This window comes from Eubalaena glacialis, chromosome 10, assembly GCF_028564815.1.
Source record: "Eubalaena glacialis isolate mEubGla1 chromosome 10, mEubGla1.1.hap2.+ XY, whole genome shotgun sequence".
NCBI lineage: Eukaryota > Metazoa > Chordata > Mammalia > Artiodactyla > Balaenidae > Eubalaena > Eubalaena glacialis.
The window spans coordinates 85,213,142-85,237,590 of record NC_083725.1 but is presented as its reverse complement, the minus strand read 5'-3'; the positions used below and the strand labels follow the sequence as shown (position 1 = coordinate 85,237,590).

At 35.1% G+C, this 24,449-nt stretch overlaps 1 protein-coding gene across 2 annotated transcripts in view; it reads right to left on the bottom strand.

Moving 5' to 3' along the window:
- Window positions 1-24,449, bottom strand: part of PRMT3 (protein arginine methyltransferase 3) — a 138,237-nt gene that overhangs the window by 35,841 nt on the left and 77,947 nt on the right. Inside the window, exons 11-13 of one of the 2 annotated variants that reach the window (XM_061203143.1) lie at window positions 21,834-21,912; window positions 11,217-11,404; window positions 8,724-8,810 (exon numbers count right to left, since the gene is read on the bottom strand). In XM_061203143.1, coding sequence (XP_061059126.1) covers window positions 8,724-8,810; window positions 11,217-11,404; window positions 21,834-21,912 — 354 coding nt within the window. The remainder of the gene's footprint in view (window positions 1-8,723; window positions 8,811-11,216; window positions 11,405-21,833; window positions 21,913-24,449) is intronic. The other variant, XM_061203142.1, reaches the window with a different exon arrangement.

Here is a 24,449-nt window from a genome sequence, read left to right as displayed (position 1 = left end):
CGGTCAACTGGAAAAAAAAAAAAAGCTCAACGTGAGAGTTGTGAGTTGCTTTATTTGGGGCAAAATGAGGACTCTAGCCCAGGACACAGCGTCTCAGATAGCACTGAGGAGCTGCTCCGAAGAGGGAGCAACTAATCTCTGACGAAGGTTAGTGACCTAATCGTTGTAAAGGCAGACAGCAAGTGACAATTTTTAGTTGGCACTACCAATTCTCAACTAGATCATGAACTATGCCAAACCCAGATCAGGACCTTTCCTCTCCCCTCTAATCCCTTGGTCTGCATTGACAGACCCTCTGAAAATCAGATCTCTCAAACCTCATAAATATCCTGACTCTGTTTTTCTCCCTAAACTCAGCTTTATTTTGATGGTCTTTCCAAGAAGTTGGCAAGAGGGAGAGGCCTAATCTTATGCTCAAGTCACAGTAAATTAACTGCAGTGGTACCCAGCCCTGATCAAGCTCAACTCCAGATTAGATAAAAGGGATCAGGCCATCATCCTAGCTACCAGACAGAGGTAAGTGGAAGCCCGTCTAGGAGAAGTATTACTTACATAAGACTGTACTATCTTTTATACAATGTCTAGCATAAAATATAAAGTTATGAAATATGAGAAGAAATAGGAAAATGTGACCACAGTCAAAAGAAAAAAGCAACAGAAGTAGAATCGCAGGTGGCTCATAGAACTAGCAAACAGATCTTAGAAGAATTATTATAAATATGTTAAGGAATTTAGGTAAAAAGATTGACCAAAGTGGTTAAAAAGATGAAAAACAATAACTCAATCAAAATAGAAATTCTACAACTAAAACACATGATATTTAAAATGAAAATATTTATTGGCGACCTTAACAACAGAAAGAATACAGGTGAAGAAAAGACCAGTGAATTAAAAAATAAGTGAATAGAAATTATCCCAAAATGAACTTCCTACATGGCTACCATACTTTAGCTTTTCTGTCAATCTTTTCATCCTTGGAAACAGAATAGGCTTCCTTGTTTAAAACACAAATCTTTTTTTTTTTGAGAGAGAGGTAAAGTTTTTTTTCTTCGTCATGAAATCTTGGCTGTAAAATCTGATTACCAACTATAATTTTTCCACCAGAAAAATACCTCACTTCTGTGCTCCCAATCCCAGACTACCCTGTTAATATCTCTATATTCCTATCTTTATTATTCATACTAAAATGTTGTCAGTACCTGTGTCCTCTCACTTAAGTGCCTTTTCAGGACATAGTATAGTTTTATTTGTTTTGTTTTGTGCCCACAGATTTCGGACAAGTATCTGGCACATAGTCAGCATTTAATATTTGTTTAACAAACTGAAACGTCTGTTAATATAAAATTTTACATTATTATAAAGATTTAAAAAGTTATGATAAAAATTAAATAGTTCTCAAATGTCACTGAACTCATATTTATGCACTTTTATAAAATCCAAAATATAAGAGGTTTTTAAATACAAGTATTGAAAAAGTCTGATATTTTTTACTTAATCCACTGGTTCATCTTTAACAACTGCAGTAAAAGAAAAATGGCTGGAAAAAATAATATTCTTTGTTAAATGAGGCTTAAAATCATATTAAGGAAAGTTTATACAAACTGAACATTGCTGTACAGTCATTATTCTAGTGCACACTAATAGAGAGGCAGAATAAAAGACAGAAAATATAATGCTGAAATTAAGATAGAAAAATGATTGCTTTAAGAGATGATGTATCAAATAAAAAAAAATCTTTACATGTCAAAGACATTACATATGTGAGCATGTAATCTGATAAAACCGTCTTAAATATTTTCATTCTTAAGGTAAACAACTCATTTTTATATAAAAGGAAGTATGAGAAGTCATTTAATGTATACCAAGGATTATGAAAAGGATGCTTGTCTATATCTTTAAGGAGCTTATACAGACAGATGCCAATATAAATGCTGCTGGAACAGAGTAAGAGAACATTACACAATTACATAAATGACATTAAAAAATAAGCCATAACTCACAAGATAAAACACACTGGTTCTAAATTGTATAGCCTTAAATCATTTGCTTTTGAACACCTATAAACTTTCCATAAAAATAATGGACTTTATTCTTCATTTACTGCAAGGTTAGACAGGCTGATAGATAGGAAGCCAGTTGCTAACTAAAGCTTCGTACCTCATCATAAAAGCAAAGGTGATTTGACCTTAACTGTCAATAATATCAACTGATACAGTGAAAAATGGTCAGAAAATTGCTATGTATGTGTTACTAGTATTCACTGGAAAATTATCCTTCAACCATTATAGACAACCAAGACTCAAACATTTACATATAAGTATCACATCATGTTAAATTCCCCAAAACATAAAGTTTGCTAATGCAAACCATTAAATTAGAAATGCTATCAAATTTCTTCTGGGCTGTATGTGTGTGTGTCTGTGTGTATGTTGGTGGGGGAGACTGCAAAGAAAAGATATTTTTCCATTAAAGGCTCCAACACACTTGAGAAAGCCATCTAAAAGCACTATCAGTCTATAGCACACATGCGATCGAAATTAAATTCAAAGAGGGTGTTCTAAGCATCTTGTTAGTTTGAAAAATCCAGTTTCCTTCAATATTTTAATTAGGCCACAAATTTAGAATCTCATTAAGAAATAAATGGTTATGCATATATTTCAAATGGGCTTAACTATTCAGAGAAATTGTCCATCTTACTTTTTAGCTATTCATTCAAGTTTCAAGCACAAGAAAGCAAGCATTTAATGTATTTGAAGGTTTGTACTTAGCAGTACAAAACTGGATATCTTTTTCTTCACTCTAAGAAAGCCTCACCTCTTCCTCCCCAAAGTAACTTTCTCCGTCACTTTACCAGGCATTGTTTTTTATTTCCCATATTTCCATTAATTCTTCTGATTATGTAATGGAGAAACAAAGTTCCAATTAGGCACTCATCCTCTTAATACCTTTGCTAATGGATTATTCCCAAGTAACCAGGCAAAAAATCTAAAAAGTAGCCGCAGAGACTAGGCTTGCACAATAGCTCCAGACGGCTGGCAGGGGAGAATGTAAGGAGCTGGCACAATGTCAAACAGCAAAAGACAGCTGGAGCAGGTACGGGTGGGTGGCTGGAATTCACAGACAATGGAAATGTAATAAACGCACTAGGCCACAAATCTTACTCATGTTAGGCTCATGTTAGAGGATGCATACTGGGAAGGAAAGGAAGGTTTTTGGTTTTTTTTTAAATTAATTAATTATTTATGGCTGTGTTGGGTCTTCGTTTCTGTGCGAGGGCTTTCTCTAGTTGCGGCAAGTGGGGGCCACTCTTCATCGCGGTGCGCGGGCCTCTCACTATCGCGGCCTCTCTTGTTGCGGAGCACAGGCTCCAGACGCGCAGGCTCAGCAATTGTGGCTCACGGGCCTAGTCGCTCCACGGCATGTGGGATCTTCCCAGACCAGGGCTCGAACCCGTGTCCCCTGCATTGGCAGGCAGATTCTCAACCACTGCGCCACCAGGGAAGCCCGGAAAGGAAGGTTTTAAGAAATACAGATGATTAATCAAACAACTATAAGCTTACTCTGAAAGGGTGAAGAAAACATTTTCAAAGAGCTCCTTTTTCTCTGCTGCAAAGAGGATGGGATATGGGACTTATTGTATCATATAAATCTGTCAGTCCTATCCCTGAGGAAGAGCACATTGTGATCATACACATTCTCTTTCTCTCTCCCTCCCAACAACTGTTGGACTATTGGCCAGGAATAAGATTTTTCAGATCTGTTTCAAAAGCGGAACAATGCAACCTCCTTTCTTTCACACCTGGAAGAACTCGTTCATAAGGTTTCTCAATGTTCCTTTAATAGTTTGTACAATCCCACCAAGAAGGGTCAGGAAAGAGTAAGGATATTTCACAAAACATTAGTGATTTATTTTTTTCTTCACCCATAAAATGGGAATACTAGTATCCACTTCAACTAGCTATTATGAAGACTAAATGAAATAATGCTTTTAAACTGATTAGCACATTGCCTGACATACAAATGTTCAATGACTGTTAGATATTATCACCACCACCATCAGAAGATAATTTATATTGACTATGTGACAGAATAATATCATAAGAGTTAGCATAAATGTTAAGTACTAAAATTTATCTGTTCAATACCTGGCATGCAGCCAACAAATATGCTTTGAAACTATACATTCCTCTCAAGGTAAATTATAGAACTATGTTATTCAGCAGTGATAAGACACATACAAGTCCCTTCCAATCTCCTGCCACCTTTCTCTCAAACTCCGGGCCAACCTCATTTCCAGACTTTTCTATTAAAATCATTCAGGCAAGCTGGGAATAAAAATGTACTTCTAAAAGGCTCTTCACAGATATGGAACTCTGACTGCACATGCAGCACCATCTATTTGATACATTATTTCTCAACATAAACACTGTAATTACAATCTTTGGATTAAACAGACTTTACCAGTTTTTCTTCTTGTTTTGTTTCTATTTTACTCTTTAAAACATACAGAATGAAAACTAAGATCACCAAAGGATAAATACAATTCCTTTTAACATAAAGCTTCTGGTACTCCATCCCAAATAACAGGAAATAGAAAAAATTCTATACAGGTATCTCCTGTTTTTCAAAAGTTCACTTTACACCATGTCGCTTTTACGAGAGACCTACATTAGTACCTATTTTCCCTAACAAAGAAATCTGAAAAGGATTTTTGTTTTTACGAAGAAAGGCGAAAAGCAAAAGTAGCATTCAGTGTTTGTTTTGCAGCGCACCCCCAGGAGCAAGAGTAGCACTGCCACACTCCTTCCCCAGGAACTACTCTCAGCATCTCAGCATCGAGTCACCAGAGCTTTGAACTGTGTCTGCACTTTATTTCAATTCATTTTATGCACTGTTAGCAAGATGTGTCCTAAGGTAATTGCTTCTTCACTTTACCCCATTTCATCTTACGAAAGGTTTCATAGAATGCTCTACTTTCAGACAGCGGGGGAATCCAGTATACGTGTTATGAAACTCTTTCTCCAGCATAACACTACTGCAGCTAAAACTACTTTCCAAGATTTCCTGTAACTAGGGTACCACATGACCTGCGTTTAGCTAAGCAGAGGTGCGGAATGAAGATTTGTAGGGAGGAACTGGACAGCAGGAGTTGGGGGCGGGGTTTGGGGGGACTAGAACAGGATGGTGGTGAGGGTTTCATTCATCTGGGGTTGTCAGTGGTGGCTACCAGTTACTGAGTGGCATTGGGGGTTACAGGGCCTGCAGTGGTGAAGACAGTTTTTGTAGCAGGCCAGTTCTAAGGTGTGGTCCTAGAAGTTGTTTCTGGAAGTTCAAAATGCTGCCTGTTCTTTTAGCTCTCCCAATGTGTCTGGAAATCCTCTTATTCCCTTTAGTAAATCCCTTTCTGCTTAAACAAGCTGATTTGGATTCTGTTATCCGAAACTAAGAACACCGACCAATACCCAGAAAATAAAAAACGTTTCAATGAAACTCAATAAACTCATCCATGTAAAGTTCAGAAATATGCACAACTAAAAACACAGTTTTTCAGATCTTCACCACAGTTTTACATTTGCTCTACTTTGACTCTTGTGGAGGTCATTGCAAGTAGATTTGAAATAATATAATTTAACAGTACTGGTAATATGACAAGTAATTTCTAAGAATTCCCTTATAGATCAATCAATTGTCATTAAACAAGAGGTCTTTTGTAGACAGTCTCTTCAGCAAGTGGTGTTGGGAAAGCTGGACAGACAGCTGCATGTAAATCAATGAAGTTGATTTACACCATACACAAAAATAAACCTCACACCATACACACAAAAAAACTCAAAATGGCTTAAAGACTTAAACATAAGACCTGACACCACAAAACGCCTAGAAGAGAACATAGGCAAAAACATTCTCTCGCATAAATTGTACCAGGGTTTCCTTAGGTCAGTTTCCCAAGGCAATAAAAATAAAAGCAAAAATAAACAAATGGGACCTAATCAAACTTATAAGCTTTTGTAAAGCAAAGGAAACCATAAACAAAACAAAAAGACAACATACGGAATCGGAGAAAACATTTGCAAATGATGCGACTGACAAGGGATTAATTTCCAAAATACACAAAAAGCTCATACAACTCAACAACAAAAAAACAAACAACCCAATCGAAAAATGGGCAGAGGGCCTAAATAGACATTTCTCCAAAGAAGACATACAGATGGCCAACAGGCACATGAAAAGATGCTCAACATCACTAATTATTAGAGAAATGCAAATCAAAACTACAATGAGGTACCACTTCACACCAGTCAGAATGGTCATCATTTAAAAAAGTCTACAAATAACAAATGCTGGAGAGGGTGTGGAGAAAAGGAAACCCTCCTACACTGTTGATGGGAATGTAAATTGGAGCAGTCACTATGGAAAACAGTATGGAGGTTCCTCAAAAAACTAAAAATAGGGTTGCCATATGATCCAGCAATCCCACTCCTGAGCATACTTCCGGACAAAACTATAATTCAAAAAGATACATGCACCCCAATGTTCACAGCAGTATTATTCATAATAGCCAAGACATGGAAGCAACTTAAATGTCCATTGACAGACGAATGGATAAAGATGATATGGTGCATGTATACAATGGAATACTACTCAGCCATAAAAAATGAGATAATGTCATTTGCAGCAACATGGATGGATCTAGAGATTATCATACTAAGTGAAGTAAGTCAGACAGAGAAAGACAAATACCGTATGACATCACTTATATGTGGAATCTAAACTATGACACAGATGAACTTACCTACGAAACAGAAACAGACCCGCAGACATAGAGAACAGACTTGTGGATGCGGGGAGGGTGGGGTAGAGAGGGATGGAGTGGGAGGTTGGGCTTAGCAGATGTAAACTATTATATATAGAATGGATTAAATAACCAGGTCCTACTGTATAGCACAGGGAACTATATTCAATATCCTGTGATAAACCATAATGGAAAAGAATATGAAAAAGAATGTATATATACATATAACATATATACATATATATGTTATAGATATATACATTCTTTGCTGTACAGCAAAAATTAACACAACATTGTAAATCAACTACACTTCAATAAATTTTTTTAAAAAGAGGTCTTTTTTAACTCTTAAGGATTACTAATATCAAAACACAGAGTAAGTCTAGGAGTTAAAGACTTTAGCCTGTTAATTTCAATTGACCAAATCATTTCAGTTATTAAAAAGCAGAATTAGAAAATCTGGGATAAACGAATGGGAAGAATGAAATTTTGCTTTTCACCAATTAAACGAATATAATTGGTGCTTAATGATCATAAATCTAGGATTTAGATACTTAACTTTTCAAAACTGTAAAACCAATTTCAATGAAAAAAAGAATTCCTCAAAACATCAAAGAACACAGTTAAACTCATTTGGATATAAAATAATTATTGGCTCAAAATGAACTGAAAAAATTTTAAAGAAATCATATAATCTTTTGTATGCCAATCTGAGCAAAGTATTGAAAAGAATCAGGTTGAAGAGTCAAAGTTAACAAGACTATAACCTGTTTCACACAGTTTCTGACAATACAGTTTTCAATACAAATTTTAATTCTGAAGTTATAATGAGTATTTTTAAAACAATATAATTAAATTTTAATAATTAAATTTTAAATTATAATTAAATTTTATAATTTAAATTTCATTTTAATAATTAAAATTTATAATTAAATTAAGTTATAAATTTAATTTATAATTAAATTTTAAACAATATAATTAAATTATTTTAACAATATAATTAACTTTAAATTTTATTTTAATTTTAAATTTTAACAATATAATTAAATTTTAATTAAATTTTTAATTAAATTAAATTAATTAAAACAATTTTAAATTTTAATATGAATATTTATATCATAACACCTATGTAAATTCATACCTTCTTAAGTAAAGGCCTACATTTTATTAACATTCTGAGTCTCCCAGTAAAGGCATATACTGTTACCTTAGTATGAATATACATTTAGAAATTATTTAAGAAAAAAATTACTATATTTTAATAACATTTCTGGCTACATTGTAGGTGTTTTCCCATATTATCTCACTAATCAATGTAACTAGTCTTCTAGACAGAAAGGATTATTAACATTTTTCTTAAAGCAGTTGATTAGTCTGAGGTACAGATTACCTAGGTAACTTGAACAAAGTAACAAATTAGTGAGTGGCAGAACCAAATGTGAAACCAGATTTGTCTAACTCTTCTAAAGTGCATACTTTTTCTATTACACCAGGTTGATTCTTTAAGGAAAGGTAAACAATCAGTTTCTTCATTATTTTTCTCACAAGAATATAAAATATTACACCAAATAAACATCTTATTTCCATCTAAATTGAGTGTTAAGAGTTACTGGGAGGAGCAGGACATTAATTTTTGTCTATGAAGATAAAGCTGAGTGTTCTCAGTTAATTATATGGTAGGTAATAATGAATCTATAAAGAAAAATCATTCTGTAAACATGGTTCCCTAATACTTTCTCTTCTGAACTAAACTAACTTTTTTGAAGTCTACTGACCTATTAAAACAGATCTATTCGATAGTCTAACAAAGGCAAAGATAGACTGTCAAAGGCAATAGTCTTTTTCATTTATCACAAGCCTGGTAATTCATTAGCCTGCCAGTCAACCGCACTACTAGAGAGATTTGTGAAAGTAGAATGAAATAGCTTACCGTGCACAATGATGTCTTTGTGATTTTTAGGGTAAAATCTGAAGAGAACTCCAAATCTGAGACAGATGTCGTATGGCAATCTATATGCTACCCATTAAAAAAGAGTGGAGGGAAGAACTTAGTAAAAATAGTAAAAACAAAACCAGAAACAAACAGATAAGTATTCCTTCTTTTTTTTATGCAAAAAGGATTACTGTAAACCAATGCTTTGCCAACTTTAATCATTCACACCCCACTTTTGGGATTATTTCTAAATTTAAGGGCTACTAGCACTATTATTCAGTTAATTTTTCTTTAAATCAAATTAGTACTTTTTACTTAGACTTCTTTTTTTTTTTTTTTTTTAAACATCTTTATTGAAGTATAATTGCTTTACAATGGTGTGCTAGCTTCTGCTTTACAACAAAGTGAATCAGTTACACATATACATATGTTGCCATATCTCTTCCCTCTTGCATCTCCCTCCCTCCCACCCTCCCCATCCCACCCCTCTAGGTGGTCACAAAGCACCGAGCTGATCTCCCTGTGCTATGCGGCTGCTTCCCACTAGTTATCTATTTTACATTTGGTAGTGTATATATGTCCATGACACTCTCTCACCCTGTCACATCTCACCCCTCCCCCTCCCCATATCCTCAAGTCCATTCTCTAGTAGGTCTGTGTCTTTATTCCCATCTTGCCACTAGGTTCTTCATGACCTCTTTTTTTTTTTTTCCCTTTAGACTTCTTATAAGAATAATATATATCAAATCATGGCTCTGTTGTGCTGAAGTTTTTTCTAAGACACATTAAAATACTCTCAAATAAAAAATGTTTTCCTGTGTTCCAACTAAAATCATTCTGTATACCACCGGTGGTATACATTTACAATAAATTATGTGTGATAACAGTTAATATTTTTGTAGGAAATGCCAACTTGAAAACATATGCTATTTAAAAGAACAAGGTGTTTTAGAATTCACTCTTGTAAGTGCATCTGAAGTTTGTTACATACTAGGAAAAACCACAACAATTCCAACCGAGCAAAACCAACTACGAAGATTCACTTCAGGAAAAAAATGGCCAGATATCCTTATTTTCTTATTCTGCCCTACTTAGTTCAAATCCTTCTCCATTTCACTATGGAGAGTAGATGGACTCAGCTACAGCAGTGTGACCAAATGATGCTGTAAAGGCTGTCAACATTTGACTTACCATGAGTAGGTATACAGGGAACACAATTCATATGACTACCTGAGACAATACTCTATTTTAAAGAGTTTGAGAAAATTTTTAAAATGTTACAACATGGTTGCCTTTTATTTATAGGAGGATTGCGGAACACAGAACATACTATATTTACCTAAACAAACAAAATAAGAGAAAGGGTATATATACATATACTTTTTAAACACCTTTGTTTATCAGTCCTAAATTTTCTATTTCAACTATTTTATTTATTCAGAGCATTTTTTGGCATTAAGCAAAGAGATAACTAGAGAGAGAAATTAGCACACCCACATGACCCTCCTCTTTCTGCTCAGTCTTAATGCTGAGGTGGCTTTCACCCCTACCCTGAGTCAAAGAATCCAAATAAATCCCTTACACTCAGTATACCAGGGCAGTGAACAGTCCTACAGTCATTAAGCAGGCTGTATTTTTTTTTCTTAAAAGCCGAATGCAATTTTAATCAGCTTGTTGTTGTTGAGAAACTTTATGTGTTAATTTAAAATAGTTTATCAATTTAAGAAAATTAATGAACACTAACTGAATATCTACTTTGTGCAGAGAACAATTATTGATACTATGAAAGTAACAGTGGACTAAAAAAGAAGAGACAATGTTCTGAACTTAACACTGAACAGGCTATATTTATTTGATGATACAATTGAAACAGATGAATTAAGAAGTCTTTTTAAAAAGCAATAGGACTTTCACTCACTGCAAAGTTATTATTCCACCCATGTAAATTCGACATAGCAAAATTGACAATAAAACTAGAGATTAACATGGTGAAGAGTAAGATTAAAACACAAAAGGAATTAACTAAGCAACGTGAACATAGTAGGGTTTTAGTTTCATGGGCACAGTCACTATAATTACTTAATCTGAAAAGGCTGGAAGAAATCTGAATGAGAGAAGTTGTGTGAAACATGTATGAGCGAATAATCTGGCTGTAAACGAGATGCTAGGATAAGGCCAGAATGTGCTGGTGAAGCAGAAATGACAGTACAGCAGGACTTTTTGCCTTCACTAAGCCAAAATAAATGATTCAATCCTTCAGTATAAGGAACTTCAATATATAAAGAGAAGTGATTCCAAAGGGATGACACAGTGAACTGGCAAATATTATGACATCAAGCTGCTTTAGATTAATTAAAATAGAAAGAATAATTACTGTTTTGAAGATATATATATAAAATCAATATATTAATTTGAAATACTAAACTCATAAATGAAAACTAAGAAAAATAGCCATACTGTTAAAGAAAATAAAATTAGTAAAATACCTACCTTAATACTACAGGGGTCTGAAATAAGAGTCTTTGGATCTAAAACTTCCACCACAGCTTCTGGAATAACTGCTTTCTTCATGCACGACATGTTGAAGCCATAGACATCATCCCAAAAAGTAATTCTATCGGCATGTTTATTCATATCACTTACTGCCACAAGGCTGATAGTGCAAATATCAGGGTAGACTGTAACAAATAAAACATCCAACAATTTAGCATTCTCTCTCTTTATAACAAAATATAATTTTTAAAGGCTAAATATAAATATCAAATCCAACAGTACAGATTGCTAGCAAATGATTACTAGCAGCGGGGGATTAACAAAGGTGTAGATCAGAGAAAATAACCAAGTTCCATGTTGTAGCCTCTTTAAAAAAATAATAAATAAAAGATTTCTATTACTGTGATGGTAAGATTAAAACAAGGATTTCAATGATGGGTTCCCACTCAAATTATTTAAAAAGGACGGACACAATCCTGAAATAAACATATTTATTAACATTAAACATGCTGACTGTAAAAGAGGTACTAGATTTTTACTTTAAATGTTCCTCTGAAACGTGAAGAGACAAATCCTTTAAAAAGGTGTCGTGTGATAGAATTTTACAGTTGTGTAGAAGACCAGTTCATATTACCCTCTCTTATTCATTATAAAAGGTAAACATTTATGAGCACCAAATGTGTGCTGATAGGTTATTCTAATTTACAGACTGTGGATACATGTCCCTACTCAAACTTACATTTACACAATTCTGACAAATATATTGGCAATTATTAGTGATGTAATAAATACTAAGGGGAAGCATAAGTTACTAAGGGACCTACAGAAAAAAACAGCTAACTCAGATTTGGCTATAGCAGGGGAACAATAATATTGTTTAAGGCAAGAACTGAAGACCAAGTAAGTTCCCAGTGGGAGGGGAAGAGTGTTCTAGGCAGAGGGGGCAGTGGGCATGTAGGGGCACAGTACACTCCAATTTGAGAGGAACAGTGAAACAGAAGGTGACAAAGGAGGGACCAAAGAAAACAGTGCTGAGTAAACCACGTTAATAGACTTTATTCTAAGAATAATGATAAGCCAGCGAAAAATTTTACATAGGGTAGCAACTTGATCAGATTTTGGTCTTAGAAAAGCCACCTTGAGTGCAATGTGGAGAATAAAAGGTAGAGAGCAAGACTAAGAGACAAACTAAGAGATAAATGTAATAATACAGGTGATCTGAAATAGAGTGACGGCTGTGGGAATGGAAAGGAGGAGATACAGTCAAGGGGTGTTTAGGAGGTAGAACTCCTAAGGCTGTAAGACCGCCTGGCTGTGAAGGTGAGAAAGAGGGAAGAGTCAAGGATGACACGGTTTTAGACTTAGCAACTGGGTAAACTGTGGTACTAACCATTAAAATAGGAAATAAAAAAAGGGCAGATTCAAGAGGAATATGAGAGTTTAATGCTTATGAGACAAACGGGTAAAAATATCCAACAACCAGCTGACTATACAGGTCTGAAATTCAAAAGCGGTGATCTGGGTTCAATATATAAATTTGGAACCGTGAGCACATAAACGCAAGTATAAGTTATGGGAGCTTATGAGGTCACCTAGGGATACATAATGAGCAGCAGAATTGAAGGGATGAGTAGAAGAAAAGGAGGCTGAAAAGAAATGGCTGAGAAGCTAGACCACAGACGTAAGAAGAAAACCAAGAGAGTAAGTGTTAAAGAGAGGTAAAGGAAGAGAGTGTTCAGGGAGAAACATAATATTGATGTTCTTTTTTTTGGACTAATAAATAGCAAAATTAACTTTGTCCTTCAAATGTCAACATTTAGGGGATTCGTGAATTAAAATATAAATTACATACCTCTATATCAACAAACTGAAAGCAAGTACATATGTGCCAAAGAAATGCACAAAGGAAATAATTTTACTATTATTAACTAGCCTTCAGACGTAAACAGCAGAGAAGTAACCCTCTCCTTCCCCCAAACTCTGTTTCTCTCCACAGCTGTAGGAATTTTACTATTCAACGACAGCAGCACTAAATTATCTTCTAAATAAAGCCCACGATAAGATCTGCTGGCATCAAAGCAATTGCTTCTTCCAAACCTGACATTTGAGATACCCAGAAAAAATAACTGGTGCTATGTCACTGATAAGAAGTTTCTCAAGTCTTCTCTAAGGGGGCATGTAAGGCAGATATGATAGCTGTATTGGGCTGGAGTCGACTGCTGTGTAAACTGAGTTACTTCTACCCTCCTCTTCTTCCACAGATGTGTTAAGCCTCTTGACTGTGTTTAAATTTCTGATCAATACAAATTCTTCAAAGTAAATGATGTGCTACTGTACATGCTGACCCAGCATGAGTATCTGCTACAGGAAAGGTATGTATGTTTAGTTTCCTGAACCAGGTCCTTACTATGAGAAACACTGAAGAAGAAACAGAATTCTGAAGCAACGTTAGATAGTTGGCAACTTCTTTCTGTATACTTTGTCAGACTTAATATGACCATCATGTAAGCTTTCCAACATTATATCCTGTTAATTTCACACTTAAAGAGGAACATAATAAGGGTACAGATCAGGGGTCAGCAAACATTTTATGTAAAGTGACTGTTTTAGGTTTTGTGTATGGTCTTTATTGAAACTACTCATCTCTGCTGCTATGATGTGAAAGTCCCACTGACAATATATAAATACATGAGCATGGTTATTTTCCAATAAAACTTTATCTACAAAAACAGGTAGCACACCAGATATAGATATCCCTGATATAGATGAGGGAAAACCGGATGAGGGAGGTCATTATCAGGGCCATCATACTGCGCTACTTCTGGGAGCACCACTCACAGTGTCCAAATATCCCCTGGAGTTGTGCAGTGTACATTCAAGCTACTTAACATGGTTCACAGAGTTCTTCTATTTTAGAATATTATTAAAAATCTTAGTGAACTTAAAATACTTACTATCTAGCCCTTTGTAGAAAAAGTTTTCTGAACTCCGGCTCTGTATCAAGCAATATGATGTACTAGTTAGTAATATTACTAAGAAATAAGGATAACTTTTTCATTCATAAGGAAAAACTATAAGTTACTAAAACTAATTTAAAAGTTTTGAAAATATGTTGGTAATAAGAAGAAACAGACTAAAGAGGAATATGATTTAACTTTTCCAAGGTTTACTTATTTATTAATATTAACTTATTAATTAATTAATTTGGCTGCTCTGGGTCTTAGTTGTGGCACGTGGGATCTTCATTGCGGCATGCAGGATCTTTTAGTTGAGGTAGGCATATGGGATCTAGTTCCCCAACCAGGGATCGAACCCAGGTCCCCTGCATTGGGAGCACTGAGTTTTAACCACTGGACCACCAGGGAAGTCCCTCAAGGTTTATTTTTCAAGCTAATTATATTTCACAAAAATACAGAAAATCAAAAAAACAAAATAAAATAAAATACAGAAAATCATGGTTCCTGTATTTGTTAGAATTTAGAAATGAAATTAGTTTTTATCTTTCAGTTAGTAAGATCTATGAATATTTATGAAAGACTTGTTATCAATGCTATAGGTCAATTTGATTCTTTATCCACCCCCGCACAGCTGGCTAAAATTTGGGGCCACTTGTCAGAATCCTGACTAATCCTTTACCTTCATATTCTGACACATTTGTCATCTGATTTTTGTCAGAAAGAAGCATAATTGAATAATTATTCCTTCTTGTAGGTGAAATTAACAAAGTGTTGATTGGACAAAAGCACCCTCTTAACAGACCATTTATAAATTCATGGCTTTGACATCTGTGTCCTTCTCGATTCACTGCCCAGAATTCATCTGTCACTAGAACAGCTCACATGGTGAACAGATAAAGATGGGAAATCCTTTATCCCTTAGAAATGCCTCACAAACTTTTGGACACTAAAGGATAAGACTGAGATGCATAAAGAAATAATTCCTAGTAAACACTAGCATCACTGCTTGTATATAAATAACCAGAGAGGAAAAAGGTTTAGAACGAAAGGAGATAATAAATAAATCAAAATAGACTGTCCTTTTCACAATATATGTGAACCACATGGAGAAAGACTTCAGTGAAATAATAGTCAACAATACAATGACTGACATGCATAAATAATTTGGGAGTTGAATAAGCTTAAAAAATTAATTTATATAATAAGGTTATCTTAAAAATTAACTATTTATTTGGAAATTGGAACATTTTCTCATCGTTAGCTTATAATAAATGTATACATAGTGATTAGGCCCACATTCTAAAGCTTAACTAGGCTAAAATGTTGCTGCAATATGCATTGAAAAATTATAATATGAAAAAAAGTAGAAAATGACACTACTGCAATATCACTGAACAGAACAAAAATAATAAATGTGGGAAAAACAGATTTGAAGATGAGGAAGTACACAGTAAATTATGGAAATACTAAAGAAACCTCTAAGCACTGTGAGACAGTGTTAGTGGCTGATTACACTGAGATATGTACTATACAAACATCAGGTGATAATACCATGATGCCTAAATTCATTTCAAAACTTTTATAAGGTATAAACTTAACACTAATCTCATGTTTACCAGCTATAACTCAGGAGGAGAATTAACATTTATTGAGCAACTATTTTACGTCAAGCATCTCATTTAGACTTTTGATTGATTCTATAAAGCTGGATTATAATCCTCATTTTTCAGATAAGGAATCTGAAATTCAGAAAAATTAAGTAACTTGCCCAAATTACTGGTCTTCATCAGCTAACTAGGTAACTAATCATCTGATGAAGCAGGGATTTAACTCAAGGTCTGACTGCAAAATCTTTATGCTTTCCATTTATTCATGATGCCACATTTTATGCTTTTCAAATGGAAAAAAAGGAAAGAGGAACTCGACTATCCCACAGTAAATGAGCACCTGTTGGAAAAGAAAGAGGAAGGAAAAAAGGGTTGAGAAAGTTTAGAGATTAATAAAATTTCAGGGCAAAGTGAGGAAAATGGAAACATTCAGCCTTACCCATTCCATCTGAGTAAAGGAATGAGGTGATAAGGCAAAAGAGATCCTAAAAAGGAGAGCAACCAAGCAGAAATGGGGGAGGAGTCAGTAAACTCTACAGCTCAGCTTTCTACAGAGAAGGAAATAGTAAGAAAAGTATATTTGTAAACCTGAACTTTATAACAGAGGCAATTTCTTATTAGCATAGATCAGGTTTCCAATGCAAATTCTAATGCAAAACCTGAGAGAGACAGATCTGTCAGTGTATGTAGTACATATCTGCCACTCTCTTTTGCTGCCCCCTCTCTGAACTGTTTGAGAGATTTCCTATGTTGAGGCAGGGCCTACTTCCCTCTATAAAAGCTGAAAATGACAAAAACTTGCTTTCCCTCCCTCCCTTGCAAGTTAGGCATGAGCTCATGACTTAGGCTCTACTAATGATATACACCTAAACCTGTGTCTACTTTTCAGAGGCAGCAATACCTACTGCTGGGTACATCTTAAATAAATTCTTACGGCAGGACTCTTCCCCTAGATTTTGGTTCAAGAGGATCTGACGTGGAGTCTGAAGATCCATATTTTTCACAAAAGGTCCCAGTGACTGTGATGGTCTGCCAAGATTAGGAAACACTGACTTAGGAAACGGCTGTCTTAGTAACTTGCTTTGTACTGAACATAGTGCTCAACTTTATAATCCTTACAACTATAAATCAGAGAAGATGTACACTCTGAAGGACCTCATAAGAAAGTTGAGTTTTGTTCTGACCATATGAGGGGGGAAGAAACCTTTCATTTTCCTTGCAATGAAAGGCAATGAAAACAACATTCTTTTCCAGTACCATGGAAGATGTCTCCTTTAATGGGCGCCTACATTTCTATGCAACAATTATGATTTTACAAAACTATTATTAGTTCTGAGGAAGTTTCAAAGCAACGAATTATTTCTTTGTGCTCCTACAATTTCAACTGGTCCAATTCTGGAGGATGTCAACCCTGATTACTTGACTAAAGTGGAGTCTGCTAGGCTTCTACATGGAAATTTACTCTTTTCTCTTTTGTAATTAGTAGATATTTTGCGGGGACATTCTTGGAAACTAACTAGGTAAATATTCCATTCTTAAACTTTCAGATTATTCATTTTATATATAAAAACCTTTTCAGTAGCTATGAAGATGGGCATGACTTTGCTCCTTAATGCTAAGCCCTATTCATATAATTATATAATATTTTGCCCAAATTCCCTTTTGTTTGGTATCAATATCATGACTTTTTTTCTATTTGCCTGAGTATCTTTTTTAACCCAAGTTTAACTTTTCTATATAATTTTGTTTTAGGTGTGTCACTATGTAGCACACAGAATTGGGTTTTCTCTTGTGATCCGATCTGAAATTTTTTCATTTAATAAATGAATTTAGTCCATTTACATTATTGATATGAGAACTTTTTCTTGTTCACAACTCTACCATTTTATATTATTCTGTATCTGTAGTTTTTGTTTTATTTTGTTTTTTAAGTAGTTCAACTACATGGTCTTTTTGCTTTTTTCCTAAGTATTAATTCTTTTATTTACGAAGTTTGCCTTTTTGTTCTAGTAGCTAACTTTATAATTACAACCTTATAGAATATCTTTAGTTGTCTATTTTTAACAGTATTTACTAATCTCCTATTGCGAGTAATGATAAAGTTAGTATATTTCCTTGTTCTTCCCTTTCCTTTCCTCTTCTTAATCACCCAATTATTTTTTTAATTACAAAAAGAGATGTATTGATAATACTAACAACAATTACAGAAGTAGGTATAGAGTTAGTACAGAGTTTTAATATATTTTTCAAAATAGCTAGAAATCAAATTATGTCATAAATCATTTGACCTGAAGGAGGTGGAAGATGCTGCTTCATTTTTTTTTTTTTAATTAATTTATTTATTTTTGGCTGTGTTGGGTCTTCGCTGCTGTGCGTGGGCTTTCTCTAGTTGTGGTGAGAGGGGACTATTCTTTGTTGCAGTGCACGGGCTTCTCATTGCGGTGGCCTCTCCTGTTGCAGAGCACGGGCTCCAGGTGCGCGGGCTTCAGCAGTTGTGGCACGTGAGCTCAGAAGTTGTGGCTCGTGGGCTCAGTAGTTGTGGCTCACGGGCTCTAGAGCTCAGATTCAGTAGTTGTGGTACACAGACCCAGGTGCTCCGCAGCATGTGGGATCTTCCTGGAGCAGGGCTCGAACCTGTGTCCCCTGCATTGGCAGGCGGATTCTTAACCACCAGGGAAGCCCTCATTTTTTTTTTTTAAGTCATCTCTATTGAGGTAAAATTTACACGCAGTAAAACTCACTCTCTGTCCTTTTTGGTGTATAATTCTATGTGATTTGATAAATACATAGAGTTATACAATCACCTCTACAATCATGATACAGACAGGATCAATGACCACAAGCCTCACCATTGAATTTTAATTAACAATATAATTTTAATATTACCTCTGTAGTGCTAAATGTGCTCTAATGCTATTACTTGAGTTGTCAGCTTTAAATGATATCCCATAAATTCCTATTAAAGATAAATCCATTTAAGTATACACACTTTCCCACCTACCTCCTGCATTCCCTTTACAATTTTTGTGAGATGTGGTATTTGACACTTTTAGGGTGTAAAGCATTTACATTCTATTCTGTCATCCTAAAATATACATTGGTTTTCGTCTTAATTCCTTGTAAAAATATGCATTGATCTCAACCTAACATTTTCTTGGTTTTGCTCCTGATCTCTTGGTTGGCTGAACGTAAAACACAACAATTTCTGATACACAATTAGTAAGTCTTAGTTAATAACAGAAGAAAATAGTAAATCCACTTTCACTAACTTTACAAAACTTAAAAAAGTTTTTTTTTATTTGGCCGCACCGCGTGGCTTGTGGGATCTTAGTTCCCTGACTAGGGATCAAACCTGGGCTCAAAGCAGTGAAAGCGCAGAGTCCTAACCACTGGACCGCCAGGGAATCCTCACAAAGCCTTATTTTTATTAGTGATAACAGTAGTAAATGAATACCTCTAAAGTACTGTGGAATTGCTTGGTGATAAGGAGCATGAACGCTCAAGTTATTGGCTGAGTGTGTTTTATAAAGGCTTTACTCCATGCCATTAAATATAAAGTGAGACATAAACTGAACCTGGATTCATGTAAAAATAAATTGTGGTCACTTCATGCTTATATGGTCTCTAATAGTCTCCCTCTCTCATAATTCAATCATTCTTTCTAAAATCTTGACATTGCTAATTGCTTAATAAATCCTTCCTTCAGAAAAACATGAAAGAAAACTTTGTTTACAATAAAAGAATGAGCATCTAGATGATATTTATTCATCAAGGCATACTCAAATACACAAAATAGGCTAAACCACTTCATGTTACTCATTTCTGACTTTTCCTACTTTTCTTGATTCTTTTAACAAGTAACATTCAACAGCACTGCTTATGAAGTTAAATGCGGACCTCTCTTCAATATACCTCCAGATTATCTTAGTGCTAACAGCAGTTAAATAAAAATATGGAAAGAGCTAGAATAAAGCCTCCACTTTATCCCTTTGATGATGGGAAATAGCTCTGCCACTGTTTCAGCTATAACCTCATTATTCACATGGCTGTAAGTTCTTAATCAATTTCATCAAGAATTCAATTTAAATGTATTAAGTTGCTGTCAGTCCTTCAGTAAGATCAATGAACACCACTCAGGGAGGTATGGAAACAGTTTTCTGAATCTTCCCTAGATCAACTTCAAGGCAAGAATTAGATTCAATAAAATGCACTTTAGTAAAGAAACAACAAGGGATAGTGAAAAGAACAAGAATACTGGAGTCTGGCAGATCTGAGTTTAGAAAAAAAAAAAATTCAAGGCTTGGACACTTAATATGTACCATCCAGGACACCTATGTTTCTAAAATCTCAATGGGCTGTTAGGATTACATGTAATAAGATAAATAAAGGTACAGTATATTATTTGGCAACTATTGGACAATCAACAAATGGTAGATAATATTAGTTTTTAGTCATTAAGTGTAGTTGTCTTTAAAAAACAATCACTGCAGGGCTTCCCTGGTGGCGCAGTGGTTGAGAGTCTGCCTGCCAGTGCAGGGGACGCGGGTTCGAGCCCTGGTCTGGGAGGATCCCACATGCCGCGGAGCAACTGGGCCCGTGAGCCACAGCTGCTGAGCCTGCGCGTCTGGAGCCTGTGCTCCGCAACAAGAGAAGCCACGATGGTGGGAGGCCCGCGCACGGCGATGAGGGGTGGCCCCCGCTTGCCGCAACTGGAGAAAGCCCTCGCACAGAAACGAAGACCCAACACAGCCATAAATAAATAAATAAAAAAATAAATAAAAATAAAAATAAAGGAATTCCTTAAAAAAAAAAAAACAACAATCACTGCAATTATTGAGAGATACAGCCAATTGTTGCAGGGTAAAATATATCTAAAAATTCTAGCCACGTTCATGTCAGAGATCAGAAGCGTATCTTGAAATGGTTGCAGGAAATACAGTGATAAAATGAGAGCATTTTGAAAAACAAAGGCAATCTATTTAAATGCTATTATAAAAAGAACTCAACTGTACTGGAGAATTTTCTCTGTGCTTTATGTTTTGGCCTTACTGATGTTTACTGCCAAAGTAATTTCATAGAACATGGACGGGCAGGAGGCATAAGTATGGTCAAGTGCTTTATGTCACCAGTTCAAAATGTATCCTCCTTTTCACCCACTTTTATATAACAGTTTTATCAACTGTACTCTGACCATGGAAGTGATTTATTGGTTCTGAAGCTTTGAGAAAGGGAAGGTACAGGGAAAGGTGAATGAAGGGAGACATGCTATTCAATTCAGTTTTAATGATTCAATGCAAAAAACATGTATGATGTTCTATCTATGTTCCAGGAGCTGTGGAGCTCAGTGAAGAGCCAAAGATGAGCAAAACATAATCCCTGAGGACATTTATTTGTAAACAACTGTTCACGGCAGAAAGCCTGTAAAAACACAATCTCACTTTGAGTATGCAGAGCTAATATGATTAAAAGTTCACCATGGCCATGAAAAGGAAGCCTTCCAAATTTATTGGGATCTATTTAAAAATACTGATTGGGTATACTGTGGTTTAAAAACTTAGTAGAAACCACTCACTACTTAAATGCTCTTGTTAAATTACAAAGAAGCCAGGTTTATACATTCAGTGAAGTCATGGAATATTTGCTACCAAAGTGAATGATCTCCAACCTAGTATGAAACATTCTTTTGGGAAAAAACAAAAACAAAAACAAAAAAACAAACAAAAAAACCCCCTAAATGTCACAAAGATTAAAAATCAAAGAGTCTCTGTTAGATTTTTATTTGAATATCAAAAAGCTTCCAAATCTAGTCCTTAGTATTTTTATTAAAAGTGTTCATGAGAATACCATTAACTTAAGAGTCCTGCATATCTTATATAATGTTCTACTATCAACGGTACACTAAACAAATGTCTTAAAGCTTCCTCTGATGGAAATGTCTTTCATCTCTATTGGGAAATTTCTCAGTCATGCATAGTTTATTTGAAATCCAAAGGTCCATTTGGTTCTGCCAGACTAAAATTAGATTACTAAAACTAGAATTTTATACTCACCCGATCCTCCTTTTGCCAAGTATTTGTTCTTTGCATAAAGGACAGAATCTAACATGGACTCAAAAAGAAGAAAATAGCCCTGTATAAAAAAAGAAAAAATGGATTTTAGAAAAGCGCAGTATCATCATATGCAGATCAATTTGAATATCTGGCTAGTGTTTTAATGGAAAATATACTTTTTGTCTCTACCATATAATATTCTGCAAAGTTTGAAATTATTTTTTGCAGTAAATTCTCCACATAATAATTATTAGAAAATCAGGCCAGGGAATGGACTTGAGGACATGGGGAGGGGGAAGGGTAAGCTGGGACAAAGTGAGAGAGTGGCATGGACATATATACACTACCAAATGTAAAATAGATAGCTAGGGGGAAGCAGCCACATAGCACAGGGAGATCAGCTCGGTGCTTTGTGACCACCTAGAGGAATGGGATATGGAGGGTGGGAGGGAGGGAGGGAGACGCAAGAGGGAGAGATATGGGGATATATGTATATGTATAGCTGATTCACTTTGTTATAAAGCAGAAACTAACACACCATTGTAAAGCAATTATACTCCAATAAAGATGTTAAGAAAAAAAAAAGAAAGAAAAGAAAATCAGGCCAGGGTACAAAGTGGATCCAGAAAGTCCAGAAAGTTTATTACAGCAGAATGTACTGAACCTTCTCTACCTGTGCTTCCACTTTCTAGACTATTATTTCTTCCGCATTAAAAGGAAACTTTCAGATAGAAATTGCTAATGTATCCAATAATTTCCTGGAATACTGCAATATTAATCTAGAGCAATAGTCCTTAACTAGATTTTGCCCCTGGGGGACATTTTTGATTGTCACAACTGGGTGGGGGGCAACGCTGATAAATGTCCTTCACTGACACGGGACGGCCCCCAAACAAAGAAATGTCTGATCCCAAATGTCTATAGAGCTAAGGCTGAGAAACTCTGGTCTGGAACATCTTTTCCCAAAATGTTTCCTGCCCAAAGACATTCTCTTTGAAGAGTTTTTTTTTTTTAAAAAAAAAAGGAGGGGAGAGGTGAGAAAGACCAGATGCTATATCCTCCTCATAGAGATTCATAATGCACATCAGCACATTAACAGTTCTGAGAAGTGTTATGGTAAAGAGGATGGATGAACAAATTCTAAACAAGTATTACCCACGTTTTAACTAGAAACCTCTTTTTTTCTATTTAACATGTATCAACACCCTGCACAACTATGTTGTTTGAAATACATTTCATGAAACTCGGCCCCACCGTGCTCCAGACTCTGGAGAACACTTGACTCCTCCACCAAGGAAGGCTAATCTCAGCACAAATGAAAAGATAATCTGCCACTACTGCTCTCACAAACACAGTACATTCTAATAGTATGCTATACACTTTATTATAGAAATGATAAAGTAATCATGAGTGAGAGATCAATGCCAGTTTCTGTCAGTCTTCTTCTGGGGCCCATCCTCCAACAGCCCTGAGCAGCAGGGAAAGTCAAGTGTTCAGCACAGTGCTTAGCACATAATACACCCTATTATGGCTAAGGGTTAACCAATATGAATGTTACCCTCATGTCAGCATTCTAAATCAAAACTGTTCTCACAACACAATGAACAATGAACAAAAATGTTTAAATGTTTCTCTAGCACAGGAAAAACCTGCAAACCCAGAATGGATAATCTTCCCAAGAGATTAACAGCAAATTTAAATTTACAGAAAATACAGCTCTAGTGCTTGAATCACTTATAAAGGAACCTAATTAAATTGCTGCTAGCAACTCTACATTGGCATTTACCTTCTCCCCCCAACACACTAATCCACTGATAAGAAAATAATTGCCTACAAAAGACAGACTTAGCAAGAAAACTCTTTTATTACTGTGTTTACATTAGGATAATTAAGGATTTGGTGGAAACTGCTTTCCTGGATAGAGCACTTCAGTAAAATGTCTAACTCTTATAAGTTAGTTCCTCATTAATATCATCTGTGTATCAAAGCACAAGAGCCTTCTGGAATTCAACTAAGAAATCTTTATCAATCTGACATAATTCATGCAGATCTATGCACACAAATGCTTATAAATAAGCATTCATCAGTTGATTAAAGTGAATTATAATTTTTGCCAAAAAAATTATTTAAAGAGGAAGCATCTATTTACCTAAGAGGAAAAAGATCAGCTGGTAAAACATGTTAACAGGCTGGGGAAAAAACGGTCCTTATTTGGAAGATTGTTGCATGTTAAAACATTAAAATAAAATAAAATCACATTTTCGTACAAATTGAGTATTCATTATAGTCCCATCTTTTTTGGAAGGGGGCAAAAAGTATAGTGTGTTACTGATCTGGCACCATGTCAAACTGTTTCTAGTATTATTTTTTCAAAGTAGCTAGTTAAATCCAAGTATTTTCCCTCTGTAAGTTCAAACTCCATCTTACTTCCATATACTACAATCAAACCAAAAAAGTCTTATCGATCAATAACTGAAAGTAGCTCCTTCTAGCAACATGCTCGTTTACTGCATTTAAGATAAAGTTATAATTAGCCATTCATCTGAGATTAAATAACCGTATTTTAAATCGGTACTATGGTCAATACCAATAGAACCAATTTAGAGGGTGGACTCT